The 25,900-nt window shown below is 42.3% G+C and overlaps 1 protein-coding gene across 1 annotated transcript in view; it reads right to left on the bottom strand.

The window, feature by feature from the left end:
- Positions 1–25,900, bottom strand: part of LOC129816672 (contactin-associated protein-like 5) — a 161,655-nt gene that overhangs the window by 14,043 nt on the left and 121,712 nt on the right. The window contains exons 11-16 of the mRNA XM_055871434.1: positions 23,544–23,650; positions 22,560–22,679; positions 21,807–22,007; positions 3,592–3,748; positions 3,219–3,346; positions 2,909–3,079 (exon numbers count right to left, since the gene is read on the bottom strand). Coding sequence (XP_055727409.1) covers positions 2,909–3,079; positions 3,219–3,346; positions 3,592–3,748; positions 21,807–22,007; positions 22,560–22,679; positions 23,544–23,650 — 884 coding nt within the window. The remainder of the gene's footprint in view (positions 1–2,908; positions 3,080–3,218; positions 3,347–3,591; positions 3,749–21,806; positions 22,008–22,559; positions 22,680–23,543; positions 23,651–25,900) is intronic.

The following is a 25,900-nucleotide window of genomic DNA, read 5'->3' as shown; positions in this document are numbered from 1 at the left end:
AGAACAGGGACACAAGCTGACAGTCAGGTCGCAGAGAACTCATCCTTCAAACATTCATTCTCTCTCTCATTTCAATTTAAGGGCTTTATTGGCATAGGAAACATATGTTAACATTGCCAAAGCAAGTGATCTAAATAAACAATACAAATGTACAGTAGACATTACACTCACAAAAGTTGAATAAAGACATTACAAATGACATTATGTGCAAATAGTACAAAAGGGGAAATAAATAAACATAAATATGGGTTGTCCATCAATCAATCAAATGTATTTATATAGCCCTTCGTACATAAGCTAATATCTCAAAGTGCTGTACAGAAACCCAGCCTAAAACCCCAAACAGCAAGCAATGCAGGTGTAGAAGCACGGTGGCTAGGAAAAACTCCCTAGAAAGGCCAAAACCTAGGAAGAAACCTAGAGAGAAACCAGGCTATGAGGGGTGGCCAGTCCTCTTCTGGCTGTGCCGGGTGGAGATTATAACAGAACATGGCCAAGATGTTCAAAATGTTCATAAATGACAAGCACGGTCAAATAATAATCAGGAATAAATGTCAGTTGGCTTTTCATAGCCGATCATTAAGAGTTGAAAACAGCAGGTCTGGGACAGGTAGGGGTTCCATAACCGCAGGCAGAACAGTTGAAACTGGGACAGCAGCAAGGCCAGGTGGACTGGGGACAGCAAGGAGTCATCATGCCCAGTAGCCCTGACGTATGGTCCTAGGGCTCAGGTCCTCCGAGAGAGAGAAAGAAAGAGAGAAGGAGAGAATTAGAGAGAGCATACTTAAATTCCCACAGGACACTGGATAAGACAGGAGAAGTACTCCAGATATAACCAACTGGCCCTAGCCCCCCGACACAAACTACTGCAGCATAAATACTGGAGGCTGAGACAGGAGGGGTCAGGAGACACTGTGGCCCCATCCGATGATACCCCCGGACAGGGCCAAACAGGAAGGATATAACCCCATCCACTTTGCCAAAACAGCCTCCACTCCCCGCACCACTAGAGGGATATCTTCAGCCACCAACTTACAATCCTGAGACAAAGCCGAGTATAGCCCACAAAGATCTCCGCCACGGCACAACCTAAGGGTGGGTGCCAATCCGGACAGGAAGATCACGTCAGTGACTCAACTACTTAGCTTCGGCTGTTGAAGGTGCTGACGAACCATGTCCAGATAAAGCGTCCGGAGTGAAAAAGTTGAATGAGGGAAAAAAGTTGTGATGGGAAAAACTAAAAATATAAACGGTAATTAAAAAGTAAAAAGAAAAAAACGTAAAGTTGTCAGCTACCAAAGTAAGGTTGGCAACAAAACGCACAGCAACAAAACGCACAGCAACACGTCTGCAAATTCAAGAGGAAGTGACGCGTGTGCAAGAGTGTCTCTCTCTCTCTTCTTCTACAATGATGTTTGTTCTTCACTGGTTGCCCTTTTCTTGTGGCAGCAGGTCACATCTTGCTGCTGTGATGGCAAACTGTGTTATTTCAACCAATAGAAATGATCTTGATGATATAGTGTTGTAGCTAAGTTGACAGCTTGATGATATAGGGCTGTAGCTAAGTTGACAGCTTGATGATATAGGGCTGTAGCTAAGTTGACAGCTTGATGATATAGGGCTGTAGCTAAGTTGACAGCTTGATGATATAGTGCTGTAGCTAAGTTGACAGCTTGATCATATAGTGCTGTAGCTAAGTTGTAGCTAAGTTGACAGCTTGATGATATAGGGCTGTAGCTAAGCGGACAGCTTGATGATATCGTGCTGTAGCTAAGTTGACAGCTTGATGACATAGTGCTGAAGCTAAGTTGTAGCTAAGTTGACAGCTTGATGATATAGTGCTGTAGCTTGATGATATAGTGTTGTAGCTAAGTTGACAGCTTGATGATATAGGGCTGTAGCTAAGTTGACAGCTTGATGATATAGGGCTGTAGCTAAGTTGACAGCTTGATGATATAGGGCTGTAGCTAAGTTGACAGCTTGATGATATAGGGCTGTAGCTAAGTTGACAGCTTGATGATATAGGGCTGTAGCTAAGTTGACAGCTTGATGATATAGGGCTGTAGCTAAGTTGACAGCTTGATGATATAGGGCTGTAGCTAAGTTGACAGCTTGATGATATAGGGCTGTAGCTAAGTTGACAGCTTGATGATATAGGGCTGTAGCTAAGTTGACAGCTTGATGATATAGGGCTGTAGCTAAGTTGACAGCTCGATGATATAGGGCTGTAGCTAAGTTGACAGCTTGATGATATAGTGCTGTAGCTAAGTTGACAGCTTGATGATATAGGGCTGTAGCTAAGTTGACAGCTTGATGATATAGGGCTGTAGCTAAGTTGACAGCTTGATGATATAAAGCTGTAGCTAAGTTGACAGCTTGATGATATAGTGCTGTAGCTAAGTTGACAGCTTGATGATATAGGGCTGTAGCTAAGTTGACAGCTTGATGATATAGTGCTGTAGCTAAGTTGTAGCTAAGTTGACAGCTTGATGATATAGTGCTGTAGCTTGATGATATAGTGTTGTAGCTAAGTTGACAGCTTGATGATATAGGGCTGTAGCTAAGTTGACAGCTTGATGATATAGGGCTGTAGCTAAGTTGACAGCTTGATGATATAGGGCTGTAGCTAAGTTGACAGCTTGATGATATAGGGCTGTAGCTAAGTTGACAGCTTGATGATATAGGGCTGTAGCTAAGTTGACAGCTTGATGATATAGTGCTGTAGCTAAATTTACTGTATTTGTACTTTATTATACATCTTATAATTTGGATTATCAAGTGTAAGTCTGCTTGGAGTGTGTGTGTGTGTGTGTGCCTGTGTGTGTATGTGTGGGAGTGTGTGTTTTGTGTCTGTGTGTGGCATTCTCATGCTCTCATGTGAGTGTGTGTGTGTGGTCCACAGACTCACAGCTGAGCTCCACTCTAATGAAGTCCTTGAGGCCCAGGTTCTCCAGGAAGACTCCTGAGGGAGCGCTGGTCTTGAAGTAGAAGGAGATGTCAGTGCTGAGCTCTGCCTGGAGGGTGGGGAAGTGCAGGTAGGATGACTCCTGGTAGAAGGACGCTGCATTCCACACAGACTCTAGAAAACAGGAAATACAAGTATTTTCTACGTTTTAAACACAGTCAATATTTACTCAGCATTTTGCCTGGAAAAACAAGGATGTTCAAAGGGACCATGTGTAAGATAAAAATGTTACAAAATAGAACAGTTCACCTACTGTCGCCATAACAACGCAGCGGGCCGATTCTGTAGAGCGCCTCAGAGCCAGTTCTGTTGGTGTCTCCAATCACGATCTCAGTCACTGGTAAGTGCTCTTTGTAGGAAAGTACTCCTGTGTCATTAGCCCTGCAATAGACAGAGAGGAGAGTATGCTCTCTGTGGAAGGAATCAAACAATGATGAACCCCTCCCACCACTGTCATGACCTACTTAAGCTGATACATTTGGTCTCTTCCAGAAAATCTCCATCTGACACAAGGTAATATACTGAATACTGCTAAAATGTAGAAATATAGATGGACAAGCACAAGAACATTTGTAGCTAAATCATATTGATGGACAGTAGACAGAGAGACATATTTGCCTAGTTACCATGAGTCTGTGTCGGCATCACAGTTGCAGAAGTAGTTCATGTCCATGCAGTTCTCATCCAGGCTGCAGGAGCACTGCTGAACACCTGGCAGGAAGCCTCCCCAGTAGGTCCGTCTCTCTCCACCCTGGTCCACCCACCAGGACAGCGGGCTGCCATCTGGACGTCACAGGATTACAATTAGGTCCACATGTAGAGAAACAACAGAATCTGCACAGTGAATGTGATTAGAGCCCTCGGCATCTTTTGGTATCCCATGGCATTGTGTCAATGAGTCCTCAGTGATGTCAGTTAGACTCGCAGGGCTCATTTCCTGGAGCATCTGCAAGTGGCCCTGCTACAGTCTTCTGTCCCACAACATGACTCTGCCTGAGACACTACAGGCCTGCAGGAAGTAGCCTCAGCCCTCTGCATAGATATAGGCTTCTATCAACACAACATGACTGCCTGAGAGACTACAGGCCTGCAGTGAGCAGCCTCTCAGCACTTAGACTGTACTTTTAACACAGGAGGGTGGGGACCATATAATGGGATGTAATGAGTAATGTAATGAGAGTCATTTGAAGTGTGGTCATGGGGGGTTTGTGACAGTGGTACTATTCAAGTCACACTGCCTGACACTGACAGCGTATTTTGTGGGATAACGGATTACACAGCATCAAAGCTTGATATCCAGTATTCTTCTGCCTTTGTTCATCATGTCAAATTTACATTGTTACTCAATTGAAACAAAGCTGAATAGATCACTGAATATAAAAATGGTTTAGGGAATAACAAATGATATGTAAATAAGATGAATTGTTTTGGAGGAAATGTCGATGTACATTCGCAAATCAACTTGATGCCACTGCTCATGAGCCGTGCGGCCGTTACAGAGAACCGGATTTTTAACAGGGTCGTTAGAAAAAATGATAACTGCCCTGACCTAGCTCAATATCTAGACGCCAGATAAGAACGAGACTTCAGCTTCCATAAAGTGACCTTTAGACTTTCCTGAATAAGTTTGTAGGGGCAACAGTTTTGATTAAATGTACATCTTATCGCTCTCACATGCTAATTTCTGTCCATTAAGAACCAATGATGTGCTACCTTTTTGAAGCACTTCTGACAATGCTATCATCTTCTCAGCCAAATCTCAAAGTTCTAAAACCGGACCAAAGCACTTGGGTTGTGCAGCAACAGCGCTAGTAGCTAGCTAACACCAGTCGGATGAGAGGCAAGCTACAAGCAAAGGAAGCTAGGTATATTTTGTTATGGAAGATTTTTCACATGGCTGAAGTCAACTGTGTAAAATGTTGGCCTTGATACTTGTGTGTAATCAGAGCACAAACAAATAAGCAAAAACAAGATAGTGAACATCCTTGCCTGCTATTGCTCGTTATTGCTAGTCCTTGCCTGCTATTGCCTGCTATTGCTCGAACCAGGGACCCTCTGCACACATCGACTGCCTCACAGCGTTGCTTCCGTCCCTCTCCTCGATGCTTCGAGGATGACTGTTGTTGATGTGTGCAGAGGGTCCCTGGTTCGAACCTAGGTAGGGGCGAGGAGAGGGAAGGAAGCAATGCTGTTACATTCCCAGCCAACGCACCAAATGTAATAGTTCTCCGTCCCGTCCCTCTCCTTGCCCGTCTGAACCAGGGACCCTCTGCACACATCAACAACTGACACCCTCGAAGCATCGTTACCTATCGCTCAACAAAAGCCACGGCCCTTGAAGAGCAAGGGAAATAACTACTTCAAGGTCTCAGAGCAAGTGACACGTCACCGATTGAAAGGCTAGCACTAGCTAGCCATTTCACACCAGTTACACAATCTAATTGCAGTCGCTGTACTCATAATATACAGGAGAACTATCGCCTTATGATGAGAATAGCCATGTTGCAAGCACAGCTTCAGATGCAATTGTTAGGCAAGGGCAATTTAAGTGTAGGTAAGGATGAAACAATGTCTGTGCCACCAGTAGGTACATATAGTGGTATAAATCACCTCACAGAGTCCCCGCAGCCGGACAATATTCTCAATTCTTCTGGAAAGAAATGTTGTCTGCATACTCAATCGGTGTTGCTCATTCAACTGACAGAAACTTTCAACCGGTTCTCCCCATTGAGAAATGAGTCGGAGTCAGAGGACAAGCCTTCTCAGGTGTCTCCTAAAACCCGTTATGGGGTCTGAGCCGCTGAAGCCTCCCACCATTGGCTCTGACAAATTGAAAACCCTAGTCATTGGTGACTCCATTACCTGCAATATTAGACTTAAAAATAATCATCCATACACTGTTTACCAGGGGGCAGGGCTACCGACGTAAAGGCTAATCTAAAGATGGTGCTGGCTAAGGCTAAAACTGGTGCGAGTATAGGGATATTGTTTAACCACGTCGGCGGAGGAGATCTTCATGGGCTATACTCAGCCTTGTCTCAGGGTAGTAAGTTGGTGGTCTGTTGATATCCCTCTAGTGGTGTGGAGGCTGTTTTGGCAAAGTGGGTGGGGTTATATCCTGCCTGTTTGGCCCTGTCTGGAGGTATTGTTGGACGGGGCCACAGTGTCCCCCGACCCACCCCTGTCTCAGTCTCCAGTATCTATGCTGCAATAGTCTGTGCCAGGGGGTTAGGGTCAGTCTGTTATATCTGGTGTAATTCTCCTGTCATATCTGGTGTTTTATTTGAATTTAAGTATGCACCTTCTAATTTTCTCTCTCTCCCTCCTGGCTGTCCCCAGTCCACCTGGTTGTGCTGCTGCTCCAGTTTCAACTGTTCTGTCTGCGGCTAGGGAACCCTGACATGTTCACCGGACGTGCTACCTTGTCCCGGACCTGCTGTTTTTGACTCTCTCTCTCGCTCTACCGCACCTGCTGTCTCGACCTCTGAATGCTCAGCAATGAAAAGCCAACTGACATTTACTCCTGAGATACTAGCCTGCCAACTGACCTGCACCCTCTACAACCACTGTGATATTATTTGACCCTGCTGGTCCCCCTGCTGGTCATCTATGAACGTTAGAACAGAGGACTGGCCACCCCTCAGAGCCTGGTCCCTCTAGGGAGTTTTTCCAAGCCACCGTGCTTCTACATCTGCATTGCTTGCTGTTTGGAGTTTTAGGCTGGGTTTCTGTATAGCACCATTTGATTGATTGATGAACACCAAACTTTGGGAAATTGCGAAAGTATTCACCCCCCTTGGCATTTTTCCTATTTTGTTGCCTTACAACATGGAATTATAATCGATGGGGGGGTTTGTATCATTTGATTTACACAACATGCCTACCACTTTGAAGATGCAAAATATTTTTCCTTGTGAAACAGACAAGAAATAAGACAAAAAACTGACAACTTGCGAGTGCATTACTTTTCACCCCCCCAAAGCCACATTTTGCAGCAATTACAGCTGCAAGTCTCTTGGGGTATGTCTCTATAAGCTTGGCACATCTAGCCACTGGGATTGTTGCCCATTCTTCAAAGCAAAACTGCTCCAGCTCCTTCAAGTTGGACGGGATCCACTGTTTGACTAGCCCCTTCCAAGACATTTTAACGTTTTCCCTTAAACCACTCGAGTGTTGCTTTAGCAGTATGCTTAGGGTCATTGTCCTGCTGGAAGGTGAACCTCCGTCCCAGTCTCAAATGTCTGGAAGACTGAAACAGGTTTCCCTCAAGGATTTCCCTGCATTTAGCGCCGTCCATCATTTCTTCAATTCTAACCAGTTTCTCAGTCCCTGCTGACGAAAAACACCCCCACAGCATGATGATGCCACTACCGTGCCTCACTGTGGGGATGGTGTTCTCAGGTGATGAGAGGTGTTGGGTTTGCTACAGACATAGTATTTTCCTTGATGGCCACAAGCTCAGTTGTCTCATCTGACCAGAGTACCTTCTTCCATATGTTTGGGGAGTCTCCCACATTCCTTTTGGCGAACACCAAACGTGTTTGGTTGCTTTTTTCTGACCACTCTTCTGTAAAGACTAGCTCTGTGGAGTGTATGGCTTAAAGTGTTCCTATGAACAGATACTCCAATCTCCGCTGTGGAGCTTTGCAGCTCCTTCAGGGTTATCTTTGGTCTCTTTGTTGCCTCTCTGATGAATGCCCTCCTTGTTTGGTCTATGAGTTTTGGTGGACGGCCCTCTCTTGGCAGGATTGTTGTGGTGCCATATTCTTTACATTCTTTAATAATGGATTTAATGGTGCTCTGTGGGATGTTCAAAGTTTCAGATATATTTTTAGAACCCAACCATGATCTGTACTTCTCCACAACTTTGTCCCTGACCAGTTTGGAGAGCTCCTTGGTCTTCATGGTGCCACTTTCCTGGTGTTGCCCCTTGCTTAGTGATGTTGCAGACTCTGGGGCCTTTCAGAACAGTTGGATATATACTGAGATCATGTGACAGATCATGTGACACTTAAAAAAAGTTCACCTGTGTTCCATCTAACTAATTATGTGACTTCTGAAGGTAATTGGTTGCACAAGATTTTTTTAAACATTTTCTGAAAGAAGTGAAATCCAAATAAAAATCTATTTAAATTACAGGCCGTAATGCAACAAAATATGAAAAATGCCAAGGGGGGTGAATACCTGCTGACAGGCAACTAAACATAGACAAGATCCCACAAACACAAATGAGGAAATGGCTACCTAAATATGATCCCCAATCAGAGACAATGATAAACAGCTGTCTCTGATTGGGAACCATATCAGGCCACCATAGAAATACAAAACACCTAGATGACCCACCCAAGTCACTATCACGCCCCAACCAACACAGAGAATAAACAGCTTACTATGGTTAGGGCGTGACACAGGTGTAGACCTCAAAATTAAATGCTTATTTACTAGCCCTTAACCAACAATGCAGTTCAAGAAAGAGTTAAGAAAAGATTTACTAAATAAACTAAAGTAATAACATAAAATGAAAAAAGTAACACAATAAAATAAAAATAACAAGGCTATATATAGGTGATACCAGTACCGAGTCAATGTGTGGGGGTACAGGTTAGTCAAGGTAATACTCCAAATTTGCCCTGACTGTTTAATACAGTGTAAAGTTACTTTTCAATGTATTCCTGAAAACCTGAAGTTGCCATCCAAGAAAAAGTAGCCAGGGGTGTGCGGGTGCACATTCTTGCATTCAACACCAACATTTTTGCTTGCTTGCGTGACCTTTGCACATTCAAAAGAAAACACCATGCTTGCTAACCTGGTTACCAATGTTACCGTTTTCAACACAACTGTTTGAGACATTTTTCTTTTTACCAAGCTAAATAAATAAACGACCAATCAGTACTGGGTGAATGAACAACAACAACATCTTCCTGTCGTCTCCAGACTGTCCATTAAATAGAGTGTCAAGACAAATGTGTTCATGATAGGGTAAAGCATTAACGTCAAAATCATGGGATCTGAAGGTCCTGGGTTCACCTCTCGGAGGATACATTTCAACCATTCCCCTTGACACCTTCCTCCTAGTCCTGACACACACACACCGGCCCGCACATTGTGTGCTTATTTTTTCTATTTCTATTAGGTGGCTCTTAAAAGAGCATTGTTGAGTGGCAATGGACAGGGACAGTGGTGTGTGTTCTACTGTGTGTGTCTTGTTACTACGGAGACGGTGGAGACTGAAGAGACCAACTCTCAATACTCAAGGAATACGTCATTGCTCTCATCAGTCAGATGCATTCCAACCCTACGGTACATCCCAGGGACACACTGCTTAATGGCAGGGTGGCGGATTGTGTGTCCTTGAAATGCATACACCAGCTGATTGAGGGAGTGCAGGGCCCTGTCTATGCACTTGTTTATCTTCTGGTCCCAATGGAGAAGACCACCACTGTCCCTGGAAATATTCGGATGACCACCTCAAACACCTTCTAAATCCGCGCCTCTGCCACACCAGTGCCATCCCCTTGGTTTATCACTAGTTGCTTTCACTGAGGTGGATGACTAGGATGTCAGAGTGAGAAATAGCACAGTCCCTCTGCTGGCGCAAAACACAGAGCAATTTGTACCACTTCATACCTTCCTCTCCAAGCTACCTAATGTGACAGTCAATAAGTAAATAGTTAATGGGTAGGCTACATGTTGATTATTTGTGTATTTTCCAGAAGCTTGTAAAACGTTTTACCCAGTTTCCTCCAAATTGTCTGAAATGTGTTTCTGTTTTTTTTGCTTTCATCTGGAAAATCAGCTGTTATTATTAAATAAATACTAATAACTACATTATTTCTGTTGCCATTTGTCATGATTGTGAATTTTTACTTTACTTGTACTGCTGTATTATAATGTTGTATAATCACCTTCCTGTGTAAAAAACAAAGAATTATAAACAAAAAACAAATAACTAAAGAAGTAGACATTGGTCTGAAGTCGAATAAGAAAGAAATTTCACATGAGCACCACCATGCACACTGCACCCATGCTCTAGCCAGCACACAGCTTTGACCTACTACAGTAGCTATATTGGTCTATTGTGCTTCAAACTCTGTATGCAGGTTGTGGTAACGTACAGGAACGCAAGTCCTTTGTTCTCCCGATCTGGAATACCTCACTATCCAATGCAGACCGCATTACCTCCAACGAGAATTCTCTTCGGTCATCGTCAAGGCCGAGTATATTCCCTCAAGCCGAGACCGCAATGGCTTTCAAGGAACTACACTGGACTTTGTGCAAACTGGTAACCACATATATTGTAGCTGGGGACTTTAATAAAGAAAATCTGAGGGAAACTCTACTGAAGTTTTATCAACACATTGCCTTTGCTACTCACTCATCAAGAACTCTTGACCACTGCTCCTCCCCATTCCGGGATGGCTACAATGCCCTCCCTTCAGCAAATCAGATCACGACTCCATTCTGCTCCTCCCTTGCGATAGGCAGAAACTTAAACAAAAGGACCCATGGTAAAGACTGTTAAGTAAAGAGACTAAGTGGAGTCGCAATTCAACGGCTCAGACATGAGACTTATGTGGCAGGGACTCCAGACAATCTCGGATTAGAAAGGGTAAACCAGCCACGTAACGGACACCGATGCCTTGCTCCCAGACAAGCTAAACACCTTTTTGCCAGCTTCGAAGGAAAACACAGTGCCGCCGACGAGGGAAACACCGCCCCTCACGAGGACTACATGTTCTCGTTCTCCGTGGTCGATGTGAGCGAAACATTTAAACGTGCTTACCCTCGCAAGGCTGCTGGCACAGACCGCATCCAAGGTATGTCCTCAGAGCATGAGCAGACCAGCTGGCTGGACTGTTTACGGACATATTCAATCTATCCCTATCCCAGTCTGTTGTCTCCACTTGCTTCAAGATGTCCACCATTGTTTCTGTACCCAAGAAAGCAAAGGTCACTTCTGTCATCCTGAAATTCTTTGAGAGGCTAGTTAAGGAACATATCACCTCCACCTTACCTGACACCCTAGACCCACTACAATTTGTATATTGTCCCAACAGATCCATGGATGATGCAATCGCCATCACACTGCCCTATCCCATCTGGAGAACAATAATGCCTATGTAAGAATGCTGCTTATCCACTAAAGCCCAGTCTTCAAAACTAGAGTGCCCTCCAAGCTCATCATCATGTTAAGCTATCACCACTAAGCTTGAGGCCCTGTGTAGTTGGTTCCTGGGCTTCCTGACTGGCCAAAGGTGGTGAAGGTAGGCAACAACACCTCCACTATGCTAATCCTTAACACAGAGGCCCCACAAAGGTGCGTGCTCAACCCCCTCCTGTACTCCCATGACTGAGTGGCCACACTCGCCTCCAACTCAATCATCAAGTTTTCAGACGACACAACAGTGGTAGGCCTGATCACCAACATTGTCGAGACAGCCTATAAAAACGGTTGGCTGATATTTATTTTATTTAACCAGGCAAGTCAGTCAAGAACAAATTCTTATTTACAATGATGGCCCACAGTATGCCCTCACCTGTCTGTGCAGTCGGCTGTGAATGCCCTAACCCGCTAGTAAAATTATGCTGAGTGATATATTTTCTGACCCTCCACAGGAGGTCCGGTCAGAACAATGCTGATGCTTCTCAGGGTTCTGATACTCCACAGGAGGTCCAGTCAGAACAATGCCGATGCTTCTCAGGGTTCTGCCCCTCCACAGGAGGTCCAGTCAGAACAATGCCGATGCTTCTCTGGGTTCTGCCCCTCCACAGGAGGTCCAGTCAGAACAATGCTGATGCTTCTCAGGGTTCTGCCCCTCCACAGGAGGTCCAGTCAGAACAATGCCGATGCTTCTCTGGGTTCTGCCCCTCCACAGGAGGTCCAGTCAGAACAATGCTGATGCTTCTCTGGGTTCTGCCCCTCCACAGGAGGTCCAGTCAGAACAATGCTGATGCTTCTCTTTTCAGGGTTTTATTTCCTGTTCCTCTTTACCAACACACTTTTGGTCATATAACATGAATCTGGACTGGGAGTGTATCTTGGTGTAATAGCACTAGTGTTCATCTGAATGAATTGTGTTTCTAGAAAGCAAAAACATCTACAACATAACAGTATCAGTAAAGTGTCATAATTATGCAATATAGATAGACTATATAAACATGAACAAATAAGCATAATATTACACTACTATAACACAGATATTAACAGGGCTATGAACTTAGCAGCATAAACATTAACCTAAAGATGAACCTCTTGTCGGAGAGAGAGAAACCAATTACTGAGACTGGAAAGATAAAGATTTATGGCACCCTCTTTCTCTCCGGCCTGGTGCAAGAGCCTGCCTGCTCCAGAGCCACAGGGTCGTGACTTACTCTGCACATGCGTGAGCTCCACGACCTCTCTGGTAGGGTTCTAGAAGCTTGCACATGGCAGCGAGCTTCTAGAACAAAGGCCACTATGGAAAGAGCTACAGTATCATGTGCATATGAAAACTATATTTACCAATAAAACAATGACACCTACAGCAATGGGCACAATGCTACATACTATAAACAACATGCCAAGCAGTAGTGGCAACTCCAACATTAAATAATAGTAATAGCTGTAAATTGAACATACGGTTGAAAACTGATCATAGTCACTACGTTATTAGTGGAAATGACCCATTATTACAAAACATGTAAAAAGAAACCAATAACTCCCCCTGCAACTTACATTTGGATGCACGCACCACATTCAGGTATTCTTGTTACTGGTCACAATAAAAATAGTGTGTCTTCTTTCTTCGGACAACGACAACACTCTGACCTCAGTGGGTGGGTGCATTGTCCAGATGCGTCTTTCCAAGTGCTCTGATTGGTTGGGAATGGCAGGTCTATGATGGGTGATGGATAACTATGGTAGGCTAAACAGACAAACTAACAGGACAAGAGAAACTGAAGGGACTGTGAGGAAAATGTAGGTTGAGGGGTGGAGGAGCAGGTCTGTCTTTTTTACACAGCCTACAGGGAGAAGCTGAGGGCTCTGGCAGAGTGGTGCCAGGAAAATAACCTTGAGATCTTATGTCAAGTGTTTTTGAAGTGTTGTGGTTGCAGGTTCACTTGGCACATCTAAAGCTTTTTTGGTGTGTTGCTATAGGCCACCAAGTGCTAACAGTTAGTATCCAAATAATGTGTGAAATGCTTGATCGTGTATGTGATGTAAACGGAGAGGTCTACTTTCTTGGGGACCTGAATATTGACTGGTTCTCATCAAGCTGTCCACTCAAGAGGAAGCTTCTTACTGTAACCAGTGCCTGCAATCTGGTTTAGGTTATTAATCAACCTACCAGGGTGTTTACAAACACTACAGGAACAAGATCATCCACATGTATTGATCACATTTTTACTAATGCTGTAGAACTTTGTTCTAAAACTGTATCTGTACCCATTGGATGCAGTGATCACATTATAGTGGCTATATCCAGGAAAGCCACATTTCCAAAAGCTGGCTCTAAAATAGTGTAAAAGAGTTCATTCATATTCTGTGACTCTTATGTGGACAATGTAAAAAATATTTGTTGAGACTGATTTGATTAATAAGGAGCATCCAGATGCTGCACTTGACACATTTATTAACTTGCTTCTTCTAATTATTGATCAACATTAACCTGTTAAGAAACTGACTATTAGAACTGTTAAGGCTCCATGGAATGATGAGGAATTGAACAACTGTATGGTTGAAAGAGATGGGGCAAAAGGAGTGGCTAATAAGTCTGGCTGCACATCTGACTGGCTGACTGCAAATTGACTCCTCTAAGCAAGTAACTATTTCACTGTATCGTTTACACCTTCTGGAGCCTGTGCATGTGACAAATATACTTTATTTCCCTGTAATAATGAATACATTGTCAGCTATATGATATGGTCATTATTTGAACTTGCTAGCCAGTCAACATAACATTAGCTAACTAACAAGATAGAAACAAACCAAAACATTGTTTAGAAAAGTGCTTTTAGTTGCCTGGCGTGGTGGACTGACATATACAAAACATTTTTTTAAACGGATGGGTTTATTAGTGTTAAAATACACCTGTTATTTTGGACCACCAGGCTGCTGATGTCATGCAGCCTGTCGTTTTTGTGTTTATACTTTTCATAATGACAAGTATGATGTCGGACGACAAAATAATGTTTATGATGTCACTGCAACGACTGTATACATGTCGATAGTCGTAATATAATCACCCTTTAGACTTGTTTGTACACTACCGTACTCACTGTTTAGCACATGGAATCACATGTGACTCCTTAAAGAGATGGGCTGGGCTCAGGCTTAAGGGGGTGTGAACGATTCTGAATGGGTGTTGTGGCGGATGAATCAGAATTAGTTTTATTTACATAATATGCTTATGTGAGATACTTGTCATTAGAATGTATCCTTTTGGACTACAGTGTTAGCAGTTGCACTTTTTCCCTTCTCAAACAGGGCTCAGTCACTTGGGGCTCAGTCACTTGGGGCCCAGAGAGGGGAGAGGTCAGGCTTGTCTTTTACATGTCTCTGGTGCTATGCAGAATATCAGAAAGGGAACAGGACAGAATGGAACATTGTCCTCATATGTGAATGTATCTGTTAAACCATGTGAAGGGATGGCGTGATTAAGGGGGAACCAATTACTTGTCTCTACAATGTCTGTGTGCAAGTCACTCCCCTCAGTGAGCTTGTCCAGGAGTGGGGTCAAGAGGGAGTTTACTTGAGATGGGAGTATCTGAGTTGACAATTGAGTTATGCCTTGGATGAGGTAATGTTTTTGTACTATGAAGTACCAGGAACGAGATTAGAACCTAGTCTTAGATAGAGACCAAACTGAACGATAATTTATAGCGAATGCTATCTGGCTATGGGATACTTCTCTCTCAAGTAAAATTCTTTCTTTGTGAACTGTTCCTAAGATCTGTGGTTCGTCATGTAAGTTGAGAGGGGTGTATCTTGGCTATAAAATATCTTTGTATTCTACTGCAGGGACTCTCAGAATTCATTATAGACACTGAATTGATCTGAGAGTCAAAGGGCTATTGTAAAGCTCATATTATTAAAGATGAAGTTTAAGTATAACTGACTGGTGTGTGGTTTGTAACTCCTCATTTGGTAATACAGGAAATTGCCACGACAGTGTAGACAAAGAAGAGCTCTCCGCTAGGTGTACCAACAAAGCCATTTTCTAAAAAGTGGGCTTACAAGTTTATACATTTCAAAGCAGAATTACTTTCCCATTGTTCCTCAACTGTAGTGTATGACATACCATTTTCTAGCTCTGAGTGTCTACTTTTATCCAATGTAAAAAACACAATTTCAAATGTTGCTACATAAGACAGAATCGAGTACGGCCACATATAATCTGCAACCACAGCTAATGAAGTCACTGAAACCCTTAACACAGTGTTGCAGTCTTTTGGAATGGGTGGCCAGTAGTAAACCCAACTGAATCTGGTAATGAATGGTGTGGCTGTTGAACAAGTTGAGGAGACTGAATTACAGTGGTTGCTCCACTAAACGTTTAGCGATTATGCTGCGGGGCTTAAGAGGTTATTTGTGGTGTTGTACAGTACCCTGCGTCACCACTTCATTGCTCCAGACCAGCGCCAGGGGGCGTTCAGATCAAATCAAAGTTTATTTGTCACGTGCGCTGAATACAACAGGTGTAGACCTTAGTGAAATGGTTACTTACAGGCTCTAACCAATAGTGCAAAAACGGTATTAGGTGAACAATAGGTAAGTAAAGAAATAAAACATCAGTAAAAAGACAGGCTATATACAGTAGCGAGGCTATAAAAGTAGCGAGGCTACATACAGACACCGGTTAGTCAGGCTGATTGAGGTAGTATGTACATGTAGACATGGTTAAAGTGACTATGCATATATGATGAACAGAGAGTATCAGTAGCGTAAAAGAGGGGTTGGTGGGTGGTGGCACACAATGCAAATAGTCCGGGTAGCCATTTGAATACCTATTCAGGAGTCTTATGGCAGCAGCTCTACCCTTTAGCTCAGTGCGAATGTTGCCTGTAATCCAGTTAGAGCACTGATTATACTTTTGGGTCCTACTGTGTCTCTAACTGACAATGAATGGGCGACATAAACCTAAATAGAAACGGACAATTGTGCACGACTACAGTATTACTTACTAAAACTGTTGTTACACTAAGGTTTTTTATTTTGCTCTTACTGTAGTACTGTAGCCCACTCCCAACCAGTCCCGTTGTACAGCGCCTGAGTGGTGCAATGGGCTAAGACACTGCATCAGCAGTGCAAGCTGTGTTGCTGGTTCAATACCTGGGCCGGCCTCGACTGGGAGACCCATGAGATGAATGTAGGTTTTTGGTTTCTCTCCCTCTAAAAACAGAAATAATTCTAAATAACAGACTGCCTTTATTTACAAATGAGTAACAATGACTCACCCCATGTTCAAGAATGCCCCCCCCCCCCTCGCTCATTTTACATTATTTGAAAAACTAAATCTCCAAAATATATATATTTTTTAAACAAAGCGATTATTATTTTATAAAATCCCCTTGGATATTCACAGATATATTATTAACCCTGTTATTAACAGGACAATATATATTGGTCATGGCTCCTGAGTGGCGCACAATGGGATTGCTTTGCAGTTCTCCTGCTGTATCCACTTAAAGCGCGCAAGGTTCAAGCCACAAGGGCAGGGAGCACGGGATGGGCCGCAGAGTCGCTCACAGAAGACAGACATAGCCCATGGGAAAGGGAGGAGGAAGGGTGGAACTCCACCCTAGGTAGCACAGAGTAACACTTTAAGGTGCATTGCACTAATAATGGCGCTGACTAGGGAAACGTTCCTGCTGTTCTTTGTGCCAGTCTGCACATTCATACTAAAACAATGTAACTAATGGCATATTTATGCTTTTGTTAATAAAATAATGATAAAAATACTCTTTCAAAATGCCGATGTTTATTTAGTTATGGATCCATAACGAATTACTATGGGAATAAATATAACTGAATTACAGAAATATCCTCCAATGTAATTATTATCTATGTAATTATTGGCGGAGAGTCACATCATATTTTTCGATATACTGTAGGCGACATGAGTCTCACTAGTGTTGAGTAATCTGCTGAAAAGTGTAGGTCTTGTTTATTTATAGAGCATATTGAAGTTGGAAGCAATAGCCTACAACTATTTTAGCACAGTTTCACGCTACTCTTTGACAAGCATGGGGACTGGTCTTGATAAATCAATGCGATTTTTATTTTGACTGAATCTCCATTTGGCTATTGGTTTGATTACAATTATAGTGTAGAAATGTTATGATCTTTGTGTAATCTTTATTTAACTAGGCAAGTCAGTTAACTTCTCTAGGATAGGGGGCAGCATTTTCACGTTTGGATGAAAAGCATACCCAAATTAAACTGCCAACTACTCATGCCCAGAAGATAAGATATGCATATTGTTAGTAGATTTGGATAGAAAACACTCTAAAGTTTCTAAAACTGTTTGAATCATGTCTGTGAGTATAACAGAACTTATTTAGCAGACGAAAACCCGAGGACAAACCATTCAGATTTTTTTCTTTTGAGGTCACTCTCTTTTCAATGAATTTTCATTGGGAATACAGATTTCTAATTGACCTTCTTGCAGTTCCTACCGCTTCCACTGGATGTCACCAGTCTTTAGAAATTAGTTGAGGGGTTTTCCTTTGTGTAATGAAGAAGTATGGCCATTTTGAATCAGGGTCACTTGAAGTGTCCTGTTAGATAGAGGCTCGTGACCAGAAAGCATGCTACAGATTGTTTTAATCCTGTATTGAACACAGATCATCCTGTCTTCAATTAGATTGATTATTTACGTTAAAAAATACCTAAAGTTGTATTACAAAAGTAGTTTGAAATGTTTTGGCAAAGTTTACAGGTAACTTTTGAGATATTTTGTAGTCATGTTTCACGAGTTGGAACCGGTGTTTTTCTGGATCAAACGCGCCAATTAAATGGACATTTTGGACATATATCGATGGAATTAATCGAACAAAAGGACCATTTGTGATGTTTATGGGACATATTGGAGTGCCAACAACAGAAGCTCGTCAAAGGTAAGGCATGAATAATATTTTTTATTTCTGAGTTTTGTGTCGCGCCTGCAGGGTTGAAATATGCTTATCTTTCTTTGTTTACAATGATGCTAACTCAGATAATAGCATTGTTTGCTTTCGCCAAAAAGCCTATTTGAATTCTGACATATTGGCTGGATTCACAACCAGGGTAGCTTCAATTTGGTATCTTTCATGTGTGATTTAATGAAAGTTAGATTTTTATTGTATTTTATTTGAATTTGGCGCGCTGCATTTTCTCTGGCTTTTGGCCAAGTGAGACAGTAGCGTCCCGCCTAAACTCAGATTTTTGGATATAAATATGAACTTTACCGAACAAAACATACATGTATTGTGTAACATGCAGTCCTATGAGTGTCATCTGATGAAGATCATCATCAAAGGTTAGTGATTAATTTTAACTCTATTTCTGCTTTTTGTCACTCCTCTCTTTGGCTGGAAAAATGGCTGTGTTTTTCTGTGGCTATGTAGTGAGCTAACATAATCGCAAGGTGTGCTTTCGCCGTAAATCCTTTTTGAAATCAGACACTTTGGCTGGATTAACGAGAAGTTTATCTTTAAAATGGTGTATAATACTTGTATGTTTGAGGAACTTTAATTATGAGATTTCTGTTGTTTTGAATTTGGCGCCCTGCAATTTCACTGGCTGTTGGTTAGGTGGGACGCTACCGTCCCACATATCCCAGAGAAGTTAAGAACAAAATCTTATTTTCAAGGACAGCCTACTCCTTCCCTCCCATCAGGAAATTGAACCCCGGTCTCCCACGTGCCTGCACAACGCAGGGATTCTTTAGCTAAATAGCCAAGTACTATATCCTACTCCCGACCGTCACGTTGTAGAACGCCATATTTTCCATTCCATCTTAAAGGAAACCCAGAGGCTTTTTCATTTCTTGGAATAGAAACCCCATCATAATAAGCAACTTAATCCCAAACTCTAAAAGTAATTGGAAAGTTAGATACAAGTTAATTGTGACATTGTGGTTACAATAAAGAATGTTAACAAGATGCTGTGTTTTTATATACAGTAGTGATGAACAGCTGGTGGCATTTTGAAAACAGGTTTTCAAACATTTTTAGCCCGATTAGCAGGACAATAGACTCTTTATAGTCTGGCTCCTGTAGATCTGAACATCCCTACCTGCAAAAAATGAGATTGCGACCAAAGAGAAAAGACAAAATGGACATAGTTTTCATCAAACCAGCTTCTTTCTATGGTGCTACTCGTTCCAGGGTTAGGACCGCAACCACAAGAGGACTTTTAAAATGAGTCGGAGCTGAGAGGATCACCAAAACTAACTTTTTGGTTTCAAAGCATTTCTTTAAAGAAAATATTTTTATATAGCCCATCAATGTGTAGGCATACTGTGTAACAAAATCGATAATTAAATAAAGGTTCAATAAAAATAGATTGTGTACTAAAAACGTGAATATATTTTTGCAGAGCAAACAAACATGCCGACAACCATCCATGGAGATCAGTGGAGCTGGACAAAGGGCTGCACCGAAAAGAACGCATGGTTGCCAAGAAAGTGGTTAGTTTTGCTAGATTCTTAAAATGTGTACGCAGCATTTGGGTGTTGGAGTCACTTTTAATTAATCTACCGTTTCTATCATAGGTCACTGTAATGGATGGGGGCTCAGGGTGGTACCATTCTGCTCATCTGATGAAGGTGCACATGGATCAGATTCAAACTTTGAAGACCGAGTTCGAGTCATTGAAGGAAGACCAGCAGAAAGAGAAACATTATCGGAGGGCAGAGATTCGGGCGACAGCTGATGCATTGGTCCAGAGCCAGGCGGTATTGGTGGAGAGTCAGGCATAGAAAGACGCGTTGAAGAGGGCGATGATCGATATGGAGTCACAATCCATGCCAGGCACACCTGTGAGCTCTGGAACTCCACCTCCGACATACAGAGTCAACATACCTGGTGGGTTCATTAGGTCGTCGGTTCACTCTGACATTTCCATTCCTCTTCTGACAACAGAACTTGACCAACTGCTCACCAGGCACAGCAAGGGCCGTCCGGTCCGTTATGCTGTTCTGCTATAGCCTAATAAACAGTTGGCTTATATCTTCAAAATGCTGTATTATCCAAATGTAAAAGCATAAACAGTACAGTACTGTATTTCTTCATCAGCATCTTTATGCTTTCGTTAATAAAATAATGATACAAATATTTGTTCAAATTGCCAATTACTATGGGAATAAATATCACTGAATTACAGAAATATTGGAACAAAGTTGTCTAATGAAGGTAAACAAATTGTTGCTTACTGGAAAATACTTTTTTTTACAGAGACATGGTCACGTTGTTCAGTGCCATTATGGCTATTAGCAGGTAGCTGGACAATAGACTTGCCTAGAAGGAGGGTAGGGGGAGGATTCTATATTCAAATGCATTTCTTAGGTTGGCTGTGATTGGTTGCAATTTCAGTTTAATCCACCAGAGAAGACAAAACAAATACTACAACAAAACGTATTATTACTATTATGTATCACATCCGACCATGATTGGGAGTCCCATATGGCAGCGCACAATTGGCCCAGCGTTTCTCTCCCTCTAAAAACAGAAATATAAAGTTTTGGCCTTTACAAATATTATTTTGGACTTTATTCAGATTACAAATCGCGCACTTTAGTTTAAAACCCCCCGAAATAACCTCCAAAATATCGTTATTATCAAGCTGATGGCACAGTCATATAGCCAGGCACCTACATAAAGCTGAGTGACTCTGTTCTTGTCTATTAATGTTCTGTATTATGTCATGTTTCATGTTTTGTGTAGACCCCAGGAAGAGTAGTTGCTGATTTTGCAACAGCTAATGGGGATTCTAATAAAATACCTCTCCCTCAACATCAACAAAACGAAGGAGCTGATTGTGGAATTCAGGAGACAGCAGAGGGTGCACCCCCATTCCCCATCAATGGGGCCGCAGTGGAGAAGGTGAAAAGCTTCAAGATCCTCGGCGCGCATATCGCTGACAACCTGAAATGGTCCTCCCACACAGATAGTGTAGTGAAGAAGGTGCAATAGCGCCTCTTCAATCTCAGGAGGATGAGGAAATTTTGCTTGGCACCTAAGACCCTCACAAATGCACCATTGAGAGCATCCTGTCAGGCTGTATCCCCGCCTGGTACGGCAACTGCACCGCCCACAACCACAGGGTTCCTTATGATGTAGCATGAGAAAGACATTTCATACAGCAGGACAGAAAGAGCATCACCGTGACAATATAAGGAGCATATTTTGTTTGCAAGTCCAATTATAGTGATCTGTGTTTTTCTTTCGACAGCAGTGGTTTCGGAAGCAGTCAAGTAAACAATGAAAGCAATTATGTTTTGTTCATATCTACTGGGCCTGAAAATAGCTAACTTTTATTTTGAATGATCTTGTTTGGGCATAATACACTTGTTTATTGTCTGCGGTGACACTGCACCTCAGAGAAATCTGACTACATACATATTTCATAAACGATGAACCTATAGTTGGGTCTCCCTGAGCGATGAGAGAACTAACTAGATGGAGTCTTCAAGTCCCCATGCGATGGCACACAAACAATGTTCAATAGAACCCATACAGCAGGGAATATACAAACGTTATATAGACAAGCAATTGGTATTAAATTGGTTGTGCTTGAGATGCCTACTTAGCGAAATGTGCAAAATATCTGTAACTGAAAGTTTCCAACATGTTGCAAATCAATATTGGAAAGGCTCACCCCACGTGTTGAAGAGGCGGGACTTCCTGCAGCTGTATACTACTTCCTGTTGACACTGCTCTGACCTGGCCACGAGGGCCATCAGTTGTTCAGGTGAGGCGCTGTAGTTAAACTTCATAATGTAGGGCTTCTGTAGTGTAGAACCCTGGACCCTGACTGAATCTGTGCTGTTGTGGGTCACTACTGTCCACACCTTGTTCTCTACAACACGGAGCAGATAAGAAACAGGTTTTAGTTTAGTTTTTTTGGACACTAAAAAAAATGGCTGTAAAAAGGCAGAGTCAGAATCTGAAAGCACAGTACTGATTATACACTGCATTTCATAAAATTGAGACATTGAGGAGTGATTTGAATATGATTATGCATGATCCTGTACCAAGCTGGGAGGTAGTTACATATTTGACAGTTCCCTTAATTACCAGTCAGTCTCAGTCAACCTCACTAGAGTGCATTGTGATTTTACAGATATGAAGTGGTCTAATGTGGCTGCTTCCCAAATAAAGGGATTAAGGGAAAAAGAAAATGCATGTAATCCAGAATGTTCTGACCTTAAATAAAGCCCCTGAATACTATAGGATGAAGATCTACGAGATATACTGAGATTGATTATCACAATAGTGTTGAATTATTATCAACGGCAATCCGATTTAAAACATAATTCTGTCTGTAAACCTAGATTAGTCTGACAAAAAGATCCCAAAGGCCATCAGTGTAAAAATGTATGTAGGGTAGAGGGCCAGGGTGGCAGCTCACCTGTCATGTTGCAGTAGACCTGTGTGGGCGCCAGAGGACCACTGCCATCTGGATCAATGGAGAAGAGGCCTGAGGAGCTGCCAGTCAGCCGGTAGGCCTCACATGATGCCTCATAGATGGCTACAGAGGAACACAGGGAAACATCATGCCTCATAGATGGCTACAGAGGAGCACAGAGATACATAATGCCTCATAGATGGCTACAGAGGAGCACAGAGATACATAATGCCTCATAGATGGCTACAGAGGAATACAGGGAAACATCATGCCTCATAGATGGCTACAGAGGAGCACACGTGGGAGTGGAGAGTGGGAGTGGAGAATGAGAATACTATGACAAATGTAATAAAATATGCTACTAAAATAAAATAGCTTGCAGGAACTTCAGAGTTAGATAATGGGGTGGTGTATATTCCTATCAGTTTGATAATGGGCGGTTAAGAGTGGTGAGCCAGTAACGGAAAGGTCGCTGGTTGGAATACCTGAGCCTACTCTAAGTCGCTCTGGATAAGAGCGTCTGCTTAATGATGTAAATGAAAACAATGGGGTGGAGTATCAGGGTCTGATAACGGGGTGGTGTATATTCCTATCAGAGTTTGAGGGTGCATATTGATTACGGGGTGGTGCATATTGATTACGGGGTGGTGCATATTGATTACGGGGTGGTGTATATAAGTGTCAAAGAGAGAGGTTATTTCCATTTCAAATGTGATGGTGGCCTCGCAATAATTACAGAGTCACATATCTCACCAAACACCCTCCAAGTATGCAAAACAATCAATGGCTAAGCACTACAACAACATATTAGATATGGAAATGGTGAGAATAAATTGTTTATTTAAATAAAACAGTGTATATTGCAGGGTCAGGGTCAATTCCATTTCAGGTCAAGTCAGAAAGTATACCAAATCTTGAAAAGCATTGAAGAGAATTGGAATGGGAATTTCACTTCCTGAATTGACTGAAGAGCAGGTGGGGACTCACAGTTGTGGCAGGTGGCTCCAGTGTATCCTGTGCCAGAGCAGTCGCAGTAGAAGTGGCTCCAGGACTGTGAACACTGCCCTCCATGTTCACAGAAGTTGGGCAGACATCTGGAGAGACAGGGAAGATCAGACAGTGGGAAGGAGTACAAGTAACCTGGTACCAGAGAGGCAAAGCCATGGAGAAAGCGATGCTAAAACAATGTGTTTGCTCCCACTCTTACTGAACTAGCTGGAGTTAATGGTTTGATGACACTACAACATACACACTAGGGCTGCAGGTAGACTATTGGTTAGAGTGTTGGGCTAGTAACCCGAGCTGACAAGCTAAAAATCTGTTGTTCTGCCACTGAGCAAGGCAGTTAACCCACTGTTACCCGGGTGCTGAAGAAGTGGATGTTGATTATGGCAGTTCTCTGATTCAGAGGGATTGGGTTAAATATGGAAGACACATTTCAGTTGAAGGCATTCAGTTGTACAATTGACTAGGTATCCCCCTTTCCCACTTGACTGACAATGACAGGTGTTGTGATATCTACTTAACAACAAAACAGCTGTAATTATTCATGACAGTCTAATCTCACAGGGAGCTGTTTAAAGATCAGAGCATCTGCATACAAAACTCCTTAGTGTCAGAAGATTTTACCAAACAGAATATTGAGTTTACTGTTCGAATTTTCATAACATGTTGGTTATTTATCTTTTTGGTTGGGTCTCAAATTCAATTGATACCAGCCAAACTGATTTCAGTGTAAGGCAGGTGTTTGTGCAGGCATTAGTTTGTAAACAAAGTCACTGCATAAACATGCATGGCTAAGGTAGGTGTAGGCAATCCAACCCCCTCTCCTCACCAATCTCCCTGTTAACAATATGAGGAAACATTCCCAGTGAAATGTCTGATTGGCTATGGAAAGACACTTCGATTAATAGTGCCTTCCTCATACCTCTCGAACATCCAAAATTACCAGATTTTTGAATTAGTATTATTTAATTAAGCTTTAATTGTGAATCCTGTCCCAGGAGCTCTGATTTAGTGGGGGTTGTGCATACAACACAGCCATTTCAAATTCCATTGACCTATTTAGCTCTACAAAGGGAGTCAACTGTTCTCCGGATAATGTTCAGGTGATGGTTTAATTATTGCTGTGATTTTTTTATTCATGCACAATGAAGAGGCTTTCGTGGACCATATAATGATGCTGATCAACTTGCAATACATCGGTCAGTGAAGTTTGTGGTAAGAGTGAATGGCGAGGAACGCTCTTGTTCAACAAAATTAGCAATATTCTGAGAGCTTTTTGTGTTACGTAATTAGTTTCCTCGGTGACAAAGAAATGAATTGCTTTTGTGTAATGTATGTTACAAGCCAAAGCGCTGGGTTGGGCATGTCTCCTAATGGCTATATTGAACAGTCAGAGGGACCCTTGGCCTCCTCTCTGAGGTGGCACATGAAAGCTGTGGTCTGCCAGTCAACCTGCACTGGCTGCTAAGGGACTATCAACCTAAACGTGGCACGGTCTTGGAGGATGACAGCTGCTCATGAATGTTTTAAAGCTGGAGAATTGGTGACGGAGAGAGATGGAGGCCTAGCTCTGCTATGTTTTACTATTAATAAACAGGAAGTGTGTTGAGCAGCAGGAAGGATTAATCACTGTTTTGAAACATTCTGAAAAGGTAAAAGGATAGAGAGAACAACTGCCAGGATGTTGGAGTAATCGTGCTTGATTGTAGTGAGGAGGTTGCGCAGTTGTAAGTAGGTAAGCATTATTGAAAAGGTTAAAGACGGAAATGGAAGAATGTATTTGATTGTGTTGATTACTGGAACTCCACAAGCATAAACAGTGCTTAATCCTCACCACAGGAAGAGAAGACAAAAGTCCTTCAGAAATGGGCGCTTTAACTCTGTTTAAATCTCCAGCTTCCCCAAGACACTCCATGTGGCAGATCCTGAAATAGTGACTCAACTATTTACAGTAATGTTTTGCATGCAGACATCAGATTATTCATGTGATTCTTGCTGTAACTAATGTATTGGGTCCTAGTTGCCACATACTGTATTTGACAGATACAGTTGAAGTCAGAAGTTGACATACACCTTAGCCAAATACATTTAAACTCAGTTTCACAATTCCTGACATTTACTCGTAGTAAATATACCCTGTCTCAGGTCAGTTAGGATCACCACTTTATTTTAAGAATGTGAAATGTCAGAATAATAGTAAAGAGAATGATTTATTTCAGCTTTTATTTCATTCCCCACATTCGCAGTGGGTCAGAAGTTTACATACACTCAATTAGTATTTGGTAGCATTGCCTTTAAATTGTTTAACTTGGGTCAAACATTTAGGGTAGCCTTCCACA

Source organism: Salvelinus fontinalis, chromosome 19, assembly GCF_029448725.1.
Source record: "Salvelinus fontinalis isolate EN_2023a chromosome 19, ASM2944872v1, whole genome shotgun sequence".
In the NCBI taxonomy this organism is placed as follows: Eukaryota; Metazoa; Chordata; class Actinopteri; order Salmoniformes; family Salmonidae; genus Salvelinus; species Salvelinus fontinalis.
This window is presented reverse-complemented; position numbering and strand designations above follow the sequence as displayed.